This window comes from Ylistrum balloti, unplaced genomic scaffold (assembly GCF_031769215.1).
Source record: "Ylistrum balloti isolate Yb309-2 unplaced genomic scaffold, AGI_CSIRO_Ybal_v1 Utg369594, whole genome shotgun sequence".
NCBI classification, from domain to species: Eukaryota; Metazoa; Mollusca; class Bivalvia; order Pectinida; family Pectinidae; genus Ylistrum; species Ylistrum balloti.
In genome coordinates this window covers 31507-50492 of record NW_026781878.1, presented here as the reverse complement: position 1 = coordinate 50492, position 18986 = coordinate 31507, and the positions used below count along the sequence as shown (strand labels likewise).

General features: G+C 35.0%; 2 protein-coding genes across 2 annotated transcripts; both read left to right on the top strand.

Annotated features, from left to right (window-relative positions):
- Nucleotides 1–512: 512 nt before the first annotated feature.
- Nucleotides 513–5917, top strand: LOC132545175 (potassium voltage-gated channel protein Shaw-like). Its single transcript, XM_060208854.1, has 3 exons — nucleotides 513–588; nucleotides 2451–2918; nucleotides 3180–5917. The coding sequence occupies exons 1-3, from the start codon at nucleotides 565–567 to the stop codon at nucleotides 3903–3905; spliced, it is 1218 nt and encodes a 405-aa protein (XP_060064837.1). The 5' UTR covers nucleotides 513–564; the 3' UTR covers nucleotides 3906–5917.
- A 5213-nt stretch (nucleotides 5918–11130) lies between these two features.
- LOC132545165 (potassium voltage-gated channel protein Shaw-like) lies at nucleotides 11131–18568 on the top strand. The gene is made up of 3 exons (XM_060208843.1): nucleotides 11131–11228; nucleotides 13328–13795; nucleotides 16315–18568. Exons 1-3 carry the CDS (start codon nucleotides 11202–11204, stop codon nucleotides 17041–17043), a joined length of 1224 nt encoding a protein of 407 aa, XP_060064826.1. The 5' UTR covers nucleotides 11131–11201; the 3' UTR covers nucleotides 17044–18568.
- The last annotated feature ends 418 nt before the right edge of the window (nucleotides 18569–18986 follow it).

Below are 18986 nucleotides of genomic sequence, written 5' to 3'. Positions count from 1 at the left end.
AAATAAAATTGAAATGAAATATAAACAGGCAATTTCTATTACAAAATAATGTAATTTGAATTGTGTTAAATCTTTCTTGATTGATGAATACTTTTCCTTTATAAAGCCCAGCCGTGTCTTGCGTCGCGTAAGTAAGCAAGTAAATTCAAAGAATTCTAAATATGTATCATTTCTATATTTTTTATTATCACGTGAACGCTCTGAAAGATTGTTTGTTAATTTATATGTTTTCTATCTCCAAACGTCTTTATATCTTTACATTATATATATATTTTATATATGTACATATATATGTAATACGAGCACTTAGCACTAATCATGGGCGACCAATGGCTAACTTTCCATTTACATAGAGATAATCATATTTTGTAACGATTTTAAGTAAATTACATTCAGACAAGTAATAGTTGAAAATTAATCATTTGGATATTGCATAACATGACTTCCATAGAATGTTTAATAGGTGGCCTATATAACTAAGTGCTCAGGCCCGTAGTCAGTCAACATCGTGGCTGAGCTCGGAGCTGAGGTTACACTGTATTTACATCTGTACAAGATTTACCGATGGAAACTAACAACAGCGTAAAGGTATGGTGTTTATCATAGTAACACCACATGTCGCTCGTTAACACTCTATACCCTGATAATCTCAGATAAGCTCGTTTGTATAATTACAATGTTCAGACTTTCCAAATGCACTTTATGCTCTTTTGAAGTCAGGAGACAGAAGAAATTTATTGGATGATAGAGTTAATGCATCTTGTTATTTACATTTCGTCCATCATTTTGATTTCCGTGTGTCGCCTTCCGGTTTTCGATAACTGGGGTTTCAGATGTGTTAGTCTAAATATGTCTTTTGTCTATAACCCAGATATATATTATATATGTATATAATCGTTAAGTTTACGTAAAATCGTCAGTGTATATGCAGCGCGTGTTTAAAGGAAACGCTATGAATGGAAGGGTTTGAAAACAGACACAAGTGAAATGTACCTTTCAGTTAGATCCGGGATTGGTATTACAGACATAAACAATGCCAACAGCTGTGCCGTCCCTCCAGCGCACGTGAGTCATCTATAGAAGTAAACATGTTGAACTCGAGGAAGCAAATTGACCGAAATATCAGGTTGTCAAAACAGAGTTGAGAGAGTGCACTAGTCATATCTATCGTTCAGCTGTCTCGGGGGATCAATGGGTTTATTCTCAATATCACGATTTCCATAATGATACACTCACAATACAGGATTTGGAGGGACGTCATTAGTTCTCAAGTTACGTAGAAATTTTATCGTGGTCATATTGATAGGAATTTGAAGTATAACATTATTTTTTGTGTTTTTGAACGATATGAAGTTGGATGTAATTGATGCTAATATGTCCGTTCAGTTCCGTTATTGTTTACCTTCTTCTCATTTAATTACACCTGATTACCTGCCGGGATTTACCAACAAATAAAGAGCTAATATCTTTTTCTCATTTAATTACACCTGATTACCTGCCGGGATTTACCAACAACTAAAGAGCTAATATCTTTTTCTCATTTAATTACACCTGATTACCTGGCGTGATTTACCAAGATAAGAACAGCTAATATCTTTGATGAAGCAGAAACTGCTTGTCTCTCTTGAACACAAGGTTATAATCTCCTGGTACTTTTTTTCAGAAATCTCGATGTATTTTTCATAAATATTTAATTGCCCTAGTTTTATCGAACTTGAGCTCGATTTAAGATTCTGTTGACATGTCAGAATTTTCTTTATTTTGTAATACTATATGTGTTAATGGTGAAACTTGTCACTCAAGTGTAGAAAATAGTTTGTGTTAGATCTTAAAGTGACCGACTGGCTTATCAGACAGATAGTTTAATTGCGTCACCTCAGTGTCAAAATCATGCCGTGAAACATTGGTTTGACATGCTCTCCACCAGTGAGACATTAACTGTTCACGGTTTAATTGTAGATCAGTAGCAGACACTTTCCCTATCGGAAATAGATTACAATTACTTTAGGATAAACTGTAAGATCACAGCAAATAGAGTCAGTCCTGGTGTGGCCGTGGAGGGGGTAACTTGTTAAGCTCGATACTCAGGCCATACATGTTATCATTGTTGTAACTTGTGCTAATACTCAACATTTGTACTTGAGAACGGTTGTTGCTGGTCTTTTGTATAACATAAGGATATTACAACATATAGTGGTAACAATATGATTTCATTCTGTTCAAATGAAGCAGAACATGTCGGTATTTGTGCACCTACCTGAAGAATTATCCATACGTGTCAGTACAGAAAAAAACTCATATTTTCCCTAAAAATATAAGTACCCTTGTATATCGGTTGTTATGCAAATAATCTTTTATCAGACACACAAAGTAAAAACACACCACATTGTGTTATACAGATCTTGCTCTTGTTGATGAAATGTTTATTGATATCAGCAATTTTTATTCAGGAGTGTGAAACAACAATGGCCAACACGGTACATTTCAACGTGGGTGGGACGAGGTTCTCTACAACCTGGGCCACTCTACAAAGAATCCCCAACTCCAAACTTGGTCGGCTTCAAGAAAGCATCCACGCATCGCAACTAGTACAGACGGATTTTTTCTTCGACAGAAACCCAGCAGTATTCGGAAGCGTCCTCGATTACTACAGGACCGGTGTGCTTCATCTGCCGGAAACTGTTTGTGGACGTCAGATTCGAGAGGAACTAGCATTCTGGGAAATACCAGCTGGCCTCGTTTCCAACTGTTGTTGGCGGATTCTATACAAGGATGACGGAGTGGAGAAGAAGATGAGGTTACTAGACATGGAGCTGCCTGTCTTTCCTAATGGTATGCAACTGATTCAGAAGGCCGAAAAGATGTCGACGACGATCTGGAATCTCCTGGAACATCCCTCATCATCACTGATGGCTAAGGTATAACACGATATGCGTTATATGGTATTCGGCTACATTGCTCTATCAAAATTAAAAATCTTGTTTTAACTTTGTTTTGGATATCAGCACGGTGTTGTCTTCAGTTTATTTATATATCATTTTGTTAAAATTCTCTGTTGGAATATATAATCTCGTTGATAACTTCGGTTGAGATATTTAAGTTAGTTTATATATTTTAACGGTGTTTATATGACTTTATTTGAACTTTTGTTAAGACTTGTGAATATATCTATTTTGTAGGGTTACATGCTGTTCTACTTCATTGCTGTGATAGTGTCTGTAATTCCGGAATTGGCGGATGTCGAAGAGCTCCGTTTCATGAACCTGGTGTTCCTTGTTGATGTTATAGTTCGCTTCGCCATGTCGCCCAACAAACCAAGATTCTTCCTCAGTGTCATCAACGTCCTTGACATTCTCATTCTTGTCGCATTCGCCCTTGATTTCGTAATGACCCTCGTTGATTCTTTATTCGATAAAGCTGCATTTGATGTACATTTTCTCAGGCTTCTACAGATGCTGAAATACATCCGGTTCTATCGTGTCTTGAAGGCCAATCGTGCACTCGCCTTACTTCTCCTGGCGATGTTCAAAAGTAAACGGGCGATACTTATGTACGTATCCATCCTGGTGATAAACTGTGTCTTCTTCGGAATTTTCTTTTACGGTTTAGAAAGTGGATCTGATCAAAACAGCTATCTTAATGTTCCGGCATCCATATATTGGGCATTGATCACCATGACAACAATTGGTTATGGCGATATTTTTCCGATTTCAATCGGAGGTAAGATTGTCGCCTTCCTCTGTGGAATCAGTGGATTAATACCTTTGGCGCTTATCATCTCTGCCATTCACCATACTTTTTCAACTCTGTACTCTTGCAACCGTGACAGGGAACGACACGTGACCGACCTTGCTGGATATCAAACACAACCATCCCCCGTCATCAATAAAGCTGAAAGTATTTGAAAACTGAAAGACGGCCTTCGAAAACACAGATAACTAAAAAATAAAGTGAAGATTTTTAGAAGCAGTTGTGGCTATTGTGTCCTTTGCTAAAAGTTAAATGTACTAACTTGTATTCTTGACACTTTCCATGTTTCAACATTATCGAAACAAAGAGATTCTGTGACAATGGAATTAAGACATGTATGATCCGTTTTATGACATCAACTTCTCAGCTTTTGATCAAACCGAAAAGCAGCATTTGGAATAATCAGGATATATTTAAGTTAACAAGTGGACGTAAATGGAAACTTTGTGTTTATATATATTTATATGATCCGTGTATAATAGTATATAATTGTGTAGTAATAATTATTCATGTGTTTCTATTATTCTAATATTAATATATTTTATCTACTTTCTATTTTTGAAATCAATATTGAATATCATTATACTGAATGACTGAATGATTGGCGGGTTTTCCGTCTTCGCGACTCCTCCCGTTGTCGGGTATCGCCAACTTTTAGAAGTATTCTAACATATTATGAACAAATTCAATCATGTATGTTGATATTTTTCTCAATCTCTAGTATCAATCGTCGGAGTTAATTAGTATAAACTTTATTTTATTCCACCATATGATATATACAAGACAATAAATGTAAGCCATATACTGGAATAGGATCCGGAACCAAGTCATTGACTTACATAAATCCGTTTCATGGAGTTCGTAGTTAATTAGATAAAGGCATGACGGTACGCATTCGTAAATACTATAGAATATACTACGAGACAAAACACTACGGTATGAAATAATAGGGAGATAGTGGGAGAGAGGAGGGAAATGTTGCACGTGCCAATTTAAGTGAAGAAGATATATATTTGATAGTCCACGCACTCAAGCGAAGGAGAGAGAGAGAGAAAAAGTTTTGTACTGTGCTAAGTTAGAACGGATGATGAGATTGTGTGCGTCACATGACTGTATTTAAACAGGGGTTTCATAATTTGAGTTGTGTTTCGTATGTTTGCATTTGTAAATCAATTAATACAATTAAATGCAAATATTAGATGTGATGTAAATGTTTGTGTGAGGACCCTGTGTCTTTGTATGTAAATAATATAAAAAGGTAAGGGTGAGTAGAATGTAAGGAATTTGAGCTTGTAAGTCACCTGACCTGGACAAACGATTTTCATTGGATACTTTTATATTTACTTCTTCATGACTAGTAGCTCATTTTCACACACTTCTTTCCTTTATTTCATTAAAACAAGACGTCTTTTGGATGATAAGAAATTATTGTGTAAGATCATGAGATAGCAGTCATAGGTAAGTTTTAATCATTTTATCATTAAATATATATCATTATTTTTTTCAAATATTGCTCGTAGCAAGCAGCATTGCTGTTTAAAATAATATCTAATAGGGTAGTGTCTATTTTTCCTTGTTCGGACATATTCGGACATTGTCCCGACAACTTAGATTATAAAGTGTTATTATCTCCTGCTATTCTACAGTGGCTGTATCAAGTATTTATTTGTGACTACAGCCGGAATCATATAGTAACTACACGGTGTTGTAATTGCACGGTGTCTGTCATTGTTCTTGGAGCCCCTGCACTATTATGTAGGGCGAGTGTGTATTCGGGTTAGTTGATCTAATTTTTGATGTATTTAATAACAGTACAGAAGCGCACTTTCCTATTTTGTATATATTCTATAGAAAGTATGTGTCGCCGTAACGCTCCATTACGTCGGAATTAAATTATAAATTATTTCATTGCCATAATAAATAGTTAAATTATGTCTAGTTGTCTAATTTTTATAATCTAAAATAATATATATGACTAGAATCATTGGATAAGGCTTATCTGTCGGATTGGCCACTTTTATTGCTTTTAATGCTAAAATATTGTCATGTTTGAGTTGTCTCCCTTGAATGTCCATGCTATCGTTAAAGGTGATATTAGTAAGTGAATATTGTATCCATTTGTTGTAGGGGTCTTTTTAACAAGAATAAACATTGATTGAAACAAAAATCAGCGTGCGATGTTTTAAATCAAGTGAAGCCCCGGTAAAATGTACACAAGAAATGATTTGAACACTATCATTAACAGTAAGCTCTTTGTTCCCAACCAATAGTAGGTCAGTTGTGATGGTTAATTCCATTGAACATTTGCATACGCAGTTGAGAGAAGAGAGGACAATATTATAAGTAATGTTCTTTGGTTTCATTTGCTTTCATACATGAGCAGAGATGACTATCAATAAGATTTCTTCTGTGCAAATAAAACTTTAGGGAACTACACTCCATATGTAACCTAGCGTGATGCATCTACACAATTTCAATACACTGTAAAAGTAAATTGGTTTGTTTGTGGGTTGTAATCCGTGGAGTTGTTTCAGTTTATGAATAGAGGGGTCGTTCTTGACAATATCTGGTAGCGAATTCCAACTAGAATTGGCAGATGGTAAGAAGGACTTGCTAAAGAAACGTATATTGCTTCCGATAAGACTATTTTGGTTATGATAATTTCGATTACGCTGAGGAAGGAAATTAAGGAGATATTGTGGGACTAGACCGTGCACAATTTTATGAAAAAATATCAACTTGTGATGTTTCCGTCTTTCCTGGAGGGTAGCCAGCCTGTTTCAATATACAACCTTACCCTACTTGCTAGTTTGGCATCTCCAGTGACTATCCTGGTTACATCTAATTGGATATTTTCTAATAATTCCGTTTGGACTTCGGTAACATAGTCTCATATCATATCACCGTATTCTAATATAGGGGGATCAATAGTAAAGTACATAGTTTGGAGACTATACCGATCCAGCGAAAACTTTAATTTACGCAAAATATTGATTTGTGGTGAATTCTTGATATATTTTATAATCAAATCATTCCAATAATTATTTATAATAAATACCTAGATGTTTGTGAGAAGTAACCTCAGACATGTAAATGTTGTTGATGGTTAGCGGAGGGTGAAAAGGTTTTTTTCTATCTAATGAGTAGGATCTCAGTTTGGGAAGGTTAAAATCAACTAACTATCTTTGCGACCAGTTATGAATTTTATTCAGATCTTGATTTAGGATTTCGGCACTAGTTCTGGGAGTGTCCACAGTTACGTAAAGAGAGGTGTCATCAGATAAATAGGTTGTTTTCAGCCTGTGTATCTTAAGCAATATCATTTATATAAATTAAAAACAAAAGAGGACCAAGATTTGAGCCCTGGGGAACACCGGCCTTAATGGTTAAACAGGTTTTTTTTTTAACATTGATGACAACTCTTTGCATACGATTGGATAGATAATTTTCAAACCAGACCAACAGATTCCGAATATCATAAGAAGGTAATTTACAAAGAAGACCGTTATGCCAAACACGGTCGAAAGTTTTACTGATGTCACAATAAATTCATACGTATTTCTTTTCCATTATCTAAGGCTAAGTATACTTCATGAATGATCGAAAGGAGTCGATTAGTTGATGAGTTGTCATGCCTAAAGCCAGACTGGTTAGGAGACAAGAGGGAGTTGGTGTGCAAAAAGTTATATACATATCTAAAGACGGATATTTCCATTAATTTACCGATGACTGATAGCAGTGAAATAGGCCTATATTTACTTAATATAGATTTGTTTTCCCTTTTGTGAACAGGGATGACGTTAGCTTATTGCCATGCAGATGGGAATACTTCAGAATTAATTGACATATCAAATAAGTTCTTCAGAGAGTTGTATATGATGTCAATAGATTCTGTTAAAAGGCGAGGATTAATTTAATCAGGACCAACGGTCTTGGAGCAATCAATTGTTTGGATGACATCCATGACATCATCTACAATGGTTTTAATATCTGATTGTTATGTATTACATTCATCGCCAATGATTGAGAGGTTAACATTAGCATCGCCAACTGTAGACTGAGCAGAGAAAAAAATCGTTAAACAAGGTTTCTCATATTCGTCAGATATTACATGGTTATTGTGATGTAGCGCTGGTATAGAGAATTAATCAGAGTTAGGAAATAGAATTGTTTTGTCTTCTACCACTGTTAAGAGGTTAAGTTAGAAGGTTTCCGAAGATCGCTCCACAGCTTAGAAAAATAGGCTAGTTTAGCGTGCTTAATAACATTAACACAATTGTTACGAAGTTGTCGAAAACTAGGCTAGTGGGCGTTAAAAGAGGTACGTTTAACTTTTTGGTGAGCTCTCGCGCTACGTTACGGATAAGTCTAAGTATATCATTAGATAGCTAATGGGGTTTGTTTGATCTAATAGTTATTTCTTTATTACGAATGGAGGTTTAGTCGTTTCAAACAAAATATCTGAAAATTGTACACAGCTGAGTTAATATCAGTAAATTCATTTAATATTTAATATTTCAGTTAACTGAGCTTAATTTTCCCTACATAGATCATAGTTACCTCTATCAAAAAGCAAATTATTTCGCTTAAACACTTGCTGTACTGGTTTAGAAATGAACGGACAGTGATATCTATTTGGTTGGTCTATCATATTTACATTAACACTAACATTTACCATGTTTACATAAACACTAAATGTTACCATATTTACATTAACACAAACATTTACCATATTTACATTAACACTAAAGTTACCATATTTACATTAACACTAAAGTTTACCATATTTACATTAACACTAAAGTTTACCATATTTACATTAACACTAAAGTTACCATATTAACATTAACACTAACATTTACCATATTTACATTAACACTAAAGTTTACCATATTTACATTAACACTAAAGGTTACATATTTAAATTAACACTAAAGGTTACATATTTACATTAACACTAAAGGTTACATATTTACATTAACACTAAAGGTTACATATTTACATTAACACTAAAGTTTACCATATTTACATTAACACTAAAGTTTACCATATTTACATAAACACTAAAGTTTACCATATTTACATTAACACTAAAGTTTACCATATTTACATTAACACTAAATGTTACATATTAACATTAACACTAACATTTACAATATTGACATAAACACTAAAAGTTTCTACATTTACTTAAACACTTAAAGTTTCCATATTTACATTAACACTAAATGTTACCATATTTACATTAACACTAAAGTTTATCCTATTTACATTAACGCTAAAGGGTGCCATATTTACATTAACACTTAAGCTTGCCATATTTACATTAACAGTAAATGTTATCATATTTGCATTAACACCATCTCTTCTAATCTAATTCCCGAATTTGTTTTTGATTCAGCTGTGTTTTGTACGTATGATAAGTGTGTAAATCCGCTCGTTGGATTTGGATTCTTACTTAGAGACACAAGGAAGACTAAGGCTGTTAATTCAGAGATATCTTTATTGAATCTTTAACTTGAGATTTGTCTTCGTCATACATAAAGGAATCGTAACTCTTTGCTGCTACACAGTCGGTATCTTTGTATTCGATCTCTCACACACACAGTTGCTCGGTTTCGGGATTTGAATATTGCATAATATTAGTTTATAGCCTCAACAGTAAACAATCAATCATTTGTAGCGGTGCGGGGTGAAATAAAGTACCTCATATCGAAACTTTATACATTAATAAAAAAAAATTCTGCCGTGCAATTACTGTGACTTAGAAAAATTGAAAACGTATCCATTTTGACATTAACAATACATTAACATCTTTATATATATACTGAACAGTAAGTGTAATGTTTTCGTGGATCTCCATCTTCGTGGTTTTCTATTACAAAACTATTTCTATATACAATTGATGTACAATATTTACAAACCGGGTGTCGTCGATGAAGCATAAAACGCCTACTATTTCGGAACACATGGTCTCATTCTCCTTGTACTTTTTCAGGAGTCTCCTTGTAAATCATTATTTTGTTCATTTTTGCCTAGATGATGGTATTTTCCTGTTTTTTTTCGTGTATGAATTGAGCGCAATACATCCAAGTGTTAACTTATTCCTTGCCAAATGAATTAGAATTGAGTATATATATATATATATATGAAAAAAGGAATAATGGGAAAAAAGGAAAAACAGAGAGAAGAATATCTATGAAAAATAAATACTACCGGAATATGAATGGATCTACATTAAACATTAATACTAAAATAGAGATATGCCAACAACGACGTAAGTTTGGCTCAAAATAGATTAAACAACAGTCGAAGTATATGACCAAAGGAAAGATATACAAGAAAACTCGCGAAAATTCTCCTGAAAATCAGTTTTGCTTACTTCATGTATTTGTACCCCAGGTCAAAGGATATCATCTTCTGTAAATCAGAAATAGATTTATAAAACCCTTTCAATGTGATGATTATGAAGAAAATGACATTTAAATTGTAAGCAAATGTATCCGTTTGACCTGTGCCTTTCAGGCCGCATACGGTGGGGTCAGTATCTTAATGTTTCATACTAGCTATCTGATGACCCTTATTCTTAGCAAGATCGAGCTATTTCTCAGTGAAAATGAAAGACGGAAATGTGGAAATATTAGCACAGGAAGAACGAAAACAGAAGGCAGAAAAGGAGAGGTACGTAATCTTCGGCCAGGCGATCTAATCCAAGAGGTGTAATACTTACCAAAGCATTGCAATATCGACATGCAGCAATCAAAAGATTCAATTCTGTCCATGACATAGAATTACATTATTTCCCTGAACATTCATAAATCAGCAAAGACAAAACCGACGGAATTTGAATTGCGGCTAAAATTCGATGAAACTTTGACAAAACATGTAAAAAGACCCACTTGTGAGCTTTCTAAAAACGAAAAGGAAAATACGAAAAGATGTTCTAGATCAGTAAGGGCCTTCTGCTTCATCTTAGTGGTAAGTGACAAATGGGATCCTCATGGCCACATTAACACTTCTCTCGTAATCTTAATCAACCTGCATCTCTCGATGTGTCGTGAGTTTGTCAGTTGTCGACATCGAGATTAAAATCGAGATAACGGAATAATTCATTGGATATCCAATCAACTGCTAATTAGAAATATAATATCATACAGGGATGTTGCAATTATATGAAGCAATGAGGCAAGGTTAACATGATGATACGGATTCCTTCGATTTCATCCTCCAATGCAATGTATTATCATCTTGTGACAGATATCGCAAAAAGAGCCTTCCATACTTTCTATATATAAATAATGGCACCGTGTGTTACTGGCTGTCTAGCGAGTTCTATATATAGGTCGTGCTCTGCTTCCATCGACAACGTAGTGGTGGATGGCTCGTCCGCTTTAGGAAGAGTAATGGCAGAAAGCTTCTCCCGTATTCTGTAGAAGAGAGATAAAGCTAAAATGGACACGTCAAGTAATACTCCACAGGTACAGTAGTATTGACATCATGATTTATGATAACCGCAAGCAATAATGAGATATCAAAGGAAGAGAAAACATGCAGACCGATATCATACTCTAAATTATCCTAGAATCTCTGACAGCCGTCGTGTGTTTATATTGTTTGAGACGTTATGCACAGGTCCACGTGATTATATTTGTAACCAGACTGTTTTGATCAATATTTTAGACAGCACTACTTGTACCAATATGGAACAGTCTCGTTTAACACGATTAACTGAATCAGGAATGCAATAATTAGCGTTGCTGGGACGTTTGTACACAACACGCCAGAACATATAGGGAAGGTAAATTACAAATATTTGAATTGTGAACAAGAGCTTTTTTTGTCAAGTTATAAATCACAGGTATTAAAAAGCCATCCATTAAAAACATCAATGTATTTATTAAAATGAAAATTGGAAATCGTCATTTAATCACACCAATTATAAATTTTGTCACATTGTTAAAGACGAAACGATAAACTTTACTTAGTGCAACTAAATTGAAACTATGTGAATTGCAAAGAAATAGAAGATATCTAAAATCTTCATAAACTAATTAAAAACCCGTACTTCACAAACGTAATATGTTTATAAAAGATAAACATAGGAATACATGTATTATCTGCATAAACTAATTAAGAAACGTACTTCATAAACGTAATGTGTTTATGAAAGATAAACATAGGAATACATGTATCATCTGCATAAACTAATTAAGAAACGTACTTCATAAACGTAATATGTTTATGAAAGATAAACATAGGAATACATGTATTATCTGCATAAACTAATTAAGAAACGTACTTCATAAACGTAATATGTTTATAAAAGATAAACATAGGAATACAAGTATTATCTTCATAAACTAATTAAAAACCCTTACTTCATAAACGTAATATGTTTATAAAAGATAAACAGAGGAATACATGTATTATCTTAATTACACAAATTATAAAGCCGTACAAAATCAATGCACTTGTGTAATAGAAGAATCGATATTCTTCCTATTGCAGCGAAATCCAAACCACGTAAATTGTAAAAGTAATTAAAGATATCAATATCGACATAAATGCATTGTGAAGATAGATTATTAATCCACACGTCGTGTGTCAGCAGATCCAATGTAAACTTACCTCGAAGATCCCAATAATTCATATGTTCTTTCCTTTCTCCGTTCGTGCACTACTTGTAGTTTTGTAAGTCTGGGTACGGTGAATTTAGACCCATCATAAAGGCGTAGAACAGTAAATTTCATTTTGCCTAGTCCGTTTTACTGATCAAGTTTGTTTAAGTCTTTGTCACAAGTCTTTCGGTTTATTTTCAAATCATCTCAACTCAGAAAAGAAAATAGAATTATCTCATTAGTCTGCTTACCTATCTAATTTCATATCTGGTTTTGGTCAAATATGACTTACACGTCTCGTCTGACATTTCCAAACTTCAGGTAGGCCGGCATTTTTGTTAATTGTGAATTTCTGAATGGAAGCGGAGAGACAGGACTAGAATGGTTCAAACATAGGAACATATAGGTCAAAGATGTTAGTGGGGAAAACAAACTTCTTTTGTCTTGAAATTAACCGCAAACATTGTGGATGCGTTCCTACCATATATATGAACACCCCCCCCCCATCTTCTGGCCCTAAATTGGCTGAGCCATTAAAAATGTAAAAAAATGTAAAATACCAATAACAGCAACATAAATGTGAATATTGACATTAAATTATCATTTTAGAGACGAAAATATTTCGATCTACCCTTTGAGTATCTTCCACACTGACTACACTAAACAGCTGTATCTTCCGTCTTAATCATCAAGTTTTGATTGAAATATGCATTCTATACTTTACCTGTCGCTTCGAACTTCTTCGTTATCAATCTGCGAACAATCTGTTTTTATTGTCAATGGCAAGTTGCAATTTATAACATGATTCCAAGACAGTACTTAGATGGATAATATTTGTGATAGCTACAAATCTTCTTCATGAGATAGGAATACTTAAAAGAAATCCCACTTGTCATTGATCTAATGGACTAGTATATATATATATAACTTGTAATATCTATATATGGTATCTTATTTAGGTATGTAACCCACCGATGATCGACCTGATACATTTCAACGTGGGTGGGACAAGGTTCTCCACAACCTGGGCCACTCTACAAAGAATTCCCAACTCCAAACTTGGTCGGCTTCAAGAAAGCATCCACGCATCGCAACTAGCGCAGACGGATTTTTTCTTCGACAGAAACCCAGCAGTATTCGGAAGCGTCCTCGATTACTACAGGACCGGTGTGCTTCATCTGCCGGAAACTGTTTGTGGACGTCAGATTCGAGAGGAACTAGCATTCTGGGAAATACCAGCTGGCCTCGTTTCCAACTGTTGTTGGCGGATTCTATACAAGGATGACGGAGTAGAGAAGAAGATGAGGTTACTAGACATGGAGCTGCCCGTCTTTCCTAATGGAATGCAACTGATTCAGAAGGCCGAGAAGATGTCGACGACGATCTGGAATCTCCTGGAACATCCCTCGTCATCACTGATGGCTAAGGTATACAATCTTGTAATTTTGTTAAGATGACTATTCTTTAATTCAAACATGAGTCTGCATCTGGTTCAGTGACTATGTTTTAAGAAATAGGTACGGGATTGCATTTCCCCTGCCAAGACTTGAATTAACTATCTCTCGCTCTGCTACTACAAATGGAGATCAAAGAGGCATCTCCACTAACCGAAGCCTGTCCTGATCGTTGTACTAAAACAAATTTGATAGGACTGGAAACGTGGTGCTCCATTTGTGACTAGAAGTAAGCAGGATCTAGCTCTATTGGTCGATACCTTGTCACACAGAGCAAGTAGAACACCCTCTTAGCTTCTTCCAAAACAACAAGACCTAAACTCAAATACAACCAAACTTTGACAAAATATCAACAAAAAAGATATTTACACAGAAACTCATGAAAAGGTGCAATGAGAATGATATCTGTTTTAGAGATACCTGATGTTTATTGATATCTGTTGTAGGGATACCTGATGTTTATTGATGTCTGTTGTAGGGATACCTGATGTTTATTGATATCTGGTGTAGGTATACCTGATGTTTATTGATATCTGGTGTAGGTATACCTGATGTTTATTGATATCTGGTGTAGGTATACCTGATGTTTATTGATATCTGTTGTAGCTATATACCTGATGTTTATTGATATCTTTTGTAAAGATACCTATGTTTATTGATGTCTGTTGTAGGGATACCTGATGTTTATTGATGTCTGTTGTAGGGATACCTGATGTTTATTGATGTCTGTTGTAGGGATACCTGATGTTTATTGATGTCTGTTGTAGGGATACCTGATGTTTATTGATGTCTGTTGCAGGGATACCTGATGTTTATTTATGTATGTTGTAGGGATACCTGATGTTTATTGATGTCTGTTGTATGTTTATTGATGTATGTTGTAGGGATACCTGATGTTTATTGATGTCTGTTGCAGGGATACCTGATGTTTATTTATGTATGTTGTAGGGATACCTGATGTTTATTGATGTCTGTTGTAGGGATACCTGATGTTTATTGATGTCTGTTGTAGGGATGTTTTATTGATGTCTGTTGTAGGGATACCTGATGTTTATTGATATCTGTTGTAGGGATACCTGATGTTTATTGATGTCTGTTGTAGGGATACCTGATGTTTATTGATGTCTGTTGCAGGGATACCTGATGTTTATTGATGTATGTTGTAGGGATACCTGATGTTTATTGATGTCTGTTGCAGGGATACCTGATGTTTATTTATGTATGTTGTAGGGATACCTGATGTTTATTGATGTCTGTTGTAGGGATACCTGATGTTTATTGATGTCTGTTGTAGGGATACCTGATGTTTATTGATGTCTGTTGTAGGGATACCTGATGTTTATTGATATCTGTTGTAGGGATACCTGATGTTTATTGATGTCTGTTGCAGGGATACCTGATGTTTATTGATGTATGTTGTAGGGATACCTGATGTTTATTGATGTCTGTTGTAGGGATACCTGATGTTAATTGATATCTGTTGTAGGGATACCTGATGTTTATTGATGTCTGTTGTAGGGATACCTGATGTTAATTGATATCTGGTGTAGGGATACCTTATGTTTATTGATGTCTGTTGTAGGGATACCTGATGTTTATTGTAGGGATAACTGATGTTAATTGATATATGTTGTAGGGATACCTGATGTTAATTGATATATGTTGTAGGGATACCTGATGTTAATTGATATATGTTGTAGGGATACCTGATGTTAATTGATATATGTTGTAGGGATACCTGATGTTTATTGATGTCTGTTGCAGGGATACCTGATGTTTATTGATATCTGTTGTAGGGATACCTGATGTTTATTGATGTCTGTTGTAGGGATACCTGATGTTAATTGATATCTGGTGTAGGGATACCTTATGTTTATTGATGTCTGTTATAGGGATACCTGATGTTTATTGTAGGGATAACTGATGTTAATTGATATATGTTGTAGGGATACCTGATGTTAATTGATATATGTTGTAGGGATACCTGATGTTAATTGATATATGTTGTAGGGATACCTGATGTTTATTGATGTCTGTTGCAGGGATACCTGATGTTTATTGATATCTGTTGTAGGGATACCTGATGTTTATTGATGTCTGTTGTAGGGATACCTGATGTTTATTGATATCTGTTGTAGGGATACCTGATGTGTATTGATATCTGTTGTAGGGATACCTGATGTGTATTGATATCTGTTGTAGGGATACCTGATGTTTATTGTAGGGATACCTGATGTTTATTGATGTCTGTTGTAGGGATACCTGATGTGTATTGATATCTGTTGTAGGGATACCTGATGTTTATTGATGTCTGTTGCAGGGATACCTGATGTTTATTGATATCTGTTGTAGGGATACCTGATGTTTATTGATATCTGGTGTAGGTATACCTGATGTTTATTGTAGGGATACCTGATGTTTATTGATGTCTGTTGTAGCGATACCTGATGTTTATTGTAGGGATACCTGATGTTTATCTATATCTGTTGTAGGGATACCTGATGTTCTACTTCCTTGTTGTGGTCGTCTCGGTGATCCCGGACATGATAGATGTCGGAACGTTACACTTCATTGACCTGACCAACATAGTGTTCCTGGTGGATGTCTTTGTTCGCTTCGCCATGTCACCTAACAAAGCAAGATTTTTCCTCAGTGTCATCAACGTCCTTGACATTCTCGCTCTTATAGCTTGCGCTGTAAGCGTTTTGTTAACCATTATAATTCTGATAACGGAAGCGCAACTTTCGATGGCAGTATTAGGGGCACTTAGGATGTTAAAGCTCGTCCGGTTCTACCGCGTCTTGAAGGCCAATCGTGCACTTGCATTACTTCTTTTGGCGATGTTTAAAAGCAAACGCGCGATTTTTCTGTATGTCTCAATCATGGTGATCAATTGCGTCTTCGTTGGACTACTCTTCTTTGCCTTTGAAACTACAGGTGAGAATTCGCAATATATTGATATTTCAGAATCAATCTACTGGGCATTAATTTCCATGACAACCATTGGTTATGGAGATATATACCCAATGTCCACTGGTGGTAGAGTCCTCGGCATTCTCTGTGGCGTTAGTGGGTTAGTTCTACTGGCACTTCCCATCACAGCCATTTACAATAACTTTACTACGCTCTACGCCCACAACCTTGACAGGGAAAGGCACGTAAATGATATTGATAAATGTCGGCCGTCTATTGTACCAGTTTCTCAACCAACACATGTATAGCTTGTCATCAGAATGTTTGTGACATGTCATGGCTTGCTATAAACAGGAAAGGTTATTTTATGTGCCAAGCCAGGTATATTGTTTACCTTGAAACATTAACTTTGTAATGTCTGACCGAACTTCTGTCAATAGTATCATCCCAGGTGTTTTCATTCTTCTTCATTCTCGCGTTAAGCATGCACCATCAATAATATTGACAGTTATGTTGGAATTCGGGTGTGGAGATTTAGCAGGGTTTCATAAAGTGGGCATTTTAGTTTTTTCCTTTTAGTTTTGTAAGGAGTGTCTTATGAGATGAAAATGTTTGAGAGGGATTCAAAGGAAATGTAGGGATATGTGCCTTGAGACCCTCGAGTATTGTGCTTTGTAATTTTGTTGTTGTTCGGAGGAAATTGGAGAACTTGTACAGAGTGTGTCGTACTAATAGACTGTAATGTTAGAAGTCTTTTTCGTGTGTCGGATTATGATGTCTTTGTAATCTTTTTCAACGTGTTGGTGCGTGCCGTCTTATTCTCAGGTTCATCTGGTCTTCATTGCTTTTGTGGCCATTGAATTGTACTTTATATCTGACCGAACTCTTCTTGATCTGTTTTCCTGTGATGTAGGTCACACACAAACAGCAGTGCTCATTGAGGACTAGGTTTGTTGTTTTAAGTCTGAAGTGATATTCTTATATTTGGTTGACCACAGGCATTTGGCCTTGTCTATCAATAAACTACGTGTACGAACAGACGATGGAGTATATTTTGATTGACAAACACCATTATTAAAAGTTGGGCTCAGGAATGCCAGACAAATGACGTTCAGTTACCCCTTGGGTTGCGCCAGCTGCCCGAAAGGACTGCATAGTTTCTGGATGGCATTACAATAGCAGTGTTTGTGTATCTGCACTACAGCCTTCTTATGCGTGTTATTTACTTGTCATAAAAATGTTGTTTGCAACCATTGATTTTTTGCATACCCCTCTTCAACAGGGTAAGAAAATAATTGAGATTTTTTAACCAAATGTATTTTTAGTCAGTGATATAAAAAGTCACGTGTACAGATTAATAAACTATTTTTGTTATTCTGAAATATAAAAGAATTTAAAAAAAAAATATAAAGTATTTTCTTACCCTATGTTGCAAACAACATTTTTATACTGATCAATTCTAAATCTATAATGTATATATGGATATAGAGGCATTTATTTTGCCTGCGTCCATCAGAATCTTGTCTTATCTTATACAATTCTCTCTGATATTAATTCAGTGTGAAATTTTTAACAGGTTTATTATATAATTTATACCTAAACAGAAGTGCCTGTTCTTTCATCTTCATTTAGAATAAATCGGTTGTCTGTAAAGCAGTCGTCAATTTTAGAAGAAATATCCTTATTAGTTATGTATACATAACATGTTTCATCAAATACTGATTTTACGTGTCGCATGTAAGTTTTACTGTAGATATTGTCGGAACTCTATTTTAGCGTACATAACTATGTTGTACTTACCGTATTAAAGCGATTAAACTTTCAATACCAGCACTACTTTAGTTTGAGTTTTCATTTTACACAATAAAGAAAAAAGGTCTCATCTACAATTTGATTACTAGAGTATCAGTAAAACTGATGAATATTACCCGAAAATGACTTTATTGGACACAAAATTTTAACAAATTAATTATCCTGTAATGAAGGGATCAAGAGCCCTGAATTTTGGTACACTGAATACTGTCTTAACATGGTAAATGTATCCACCAAGTTTCATAGTTGTCCTAGTTTAAATGCAAGCAATTTAAAGTTGTTTTAGACACAGAATTTTAACAAAGGGCGATAACTCTGTAATTAAGGAATTGCTGGCCCTGAATTTGGTACACAGCATGTTATATTAATATGATCAATGTATAGTTTCATTATCCTAGTTTAAGTCTAAGGCAAGTTATGTTCTGGACATGAAATTTTA

What these genes read in the sequence shown, in the direction of transcription:
- LOC132545165 (XM_060208843.1), top strand. Translation starts at nt 11,202, where the DNA reads ATGGACACGTCAAGTAATACTCCACAG. An exon ending in CGTCAAGTAATACTCCACAG is followed by an intron (nt 11,229 to 13,327) that starts GTACAGTAGTAT and finishes TATCTTATTTAG; the next exon opens with GTATGTAACCCACCGATGAT. An exon ending in CGTCATCACTGATGGCTAAG is followed by an intron (nt 13,796 to 16,314) that starts GTATACAATCTT and finishes TATCTGTTGTAG; the next exon opens with GGATACCTGATGTTCTACTT.
- LOC132545175 (XM_060208854.1), top strand. Translation starts at nt 565, where the DNA reads ATGGAAACTAACAACAGCGTAAAG. An exon ending in AAACTAACAACAGCGTAAAG is followed by an intron (nt 589 to 2,450) that starts GTATGGTGTTTA and finishes ATTTTTATTCAG; the next exon opens with GAGTGTGAAACAACAATGGC. An exon ending in CATCATCACTGATGGCTAAG is followed by an intron (nt 2,919 to 3,179) that starts GTATAACACGAT and finishes TCTATTTTGTAG; the next exon opens with GGTTACATGCTGTTCTACTT.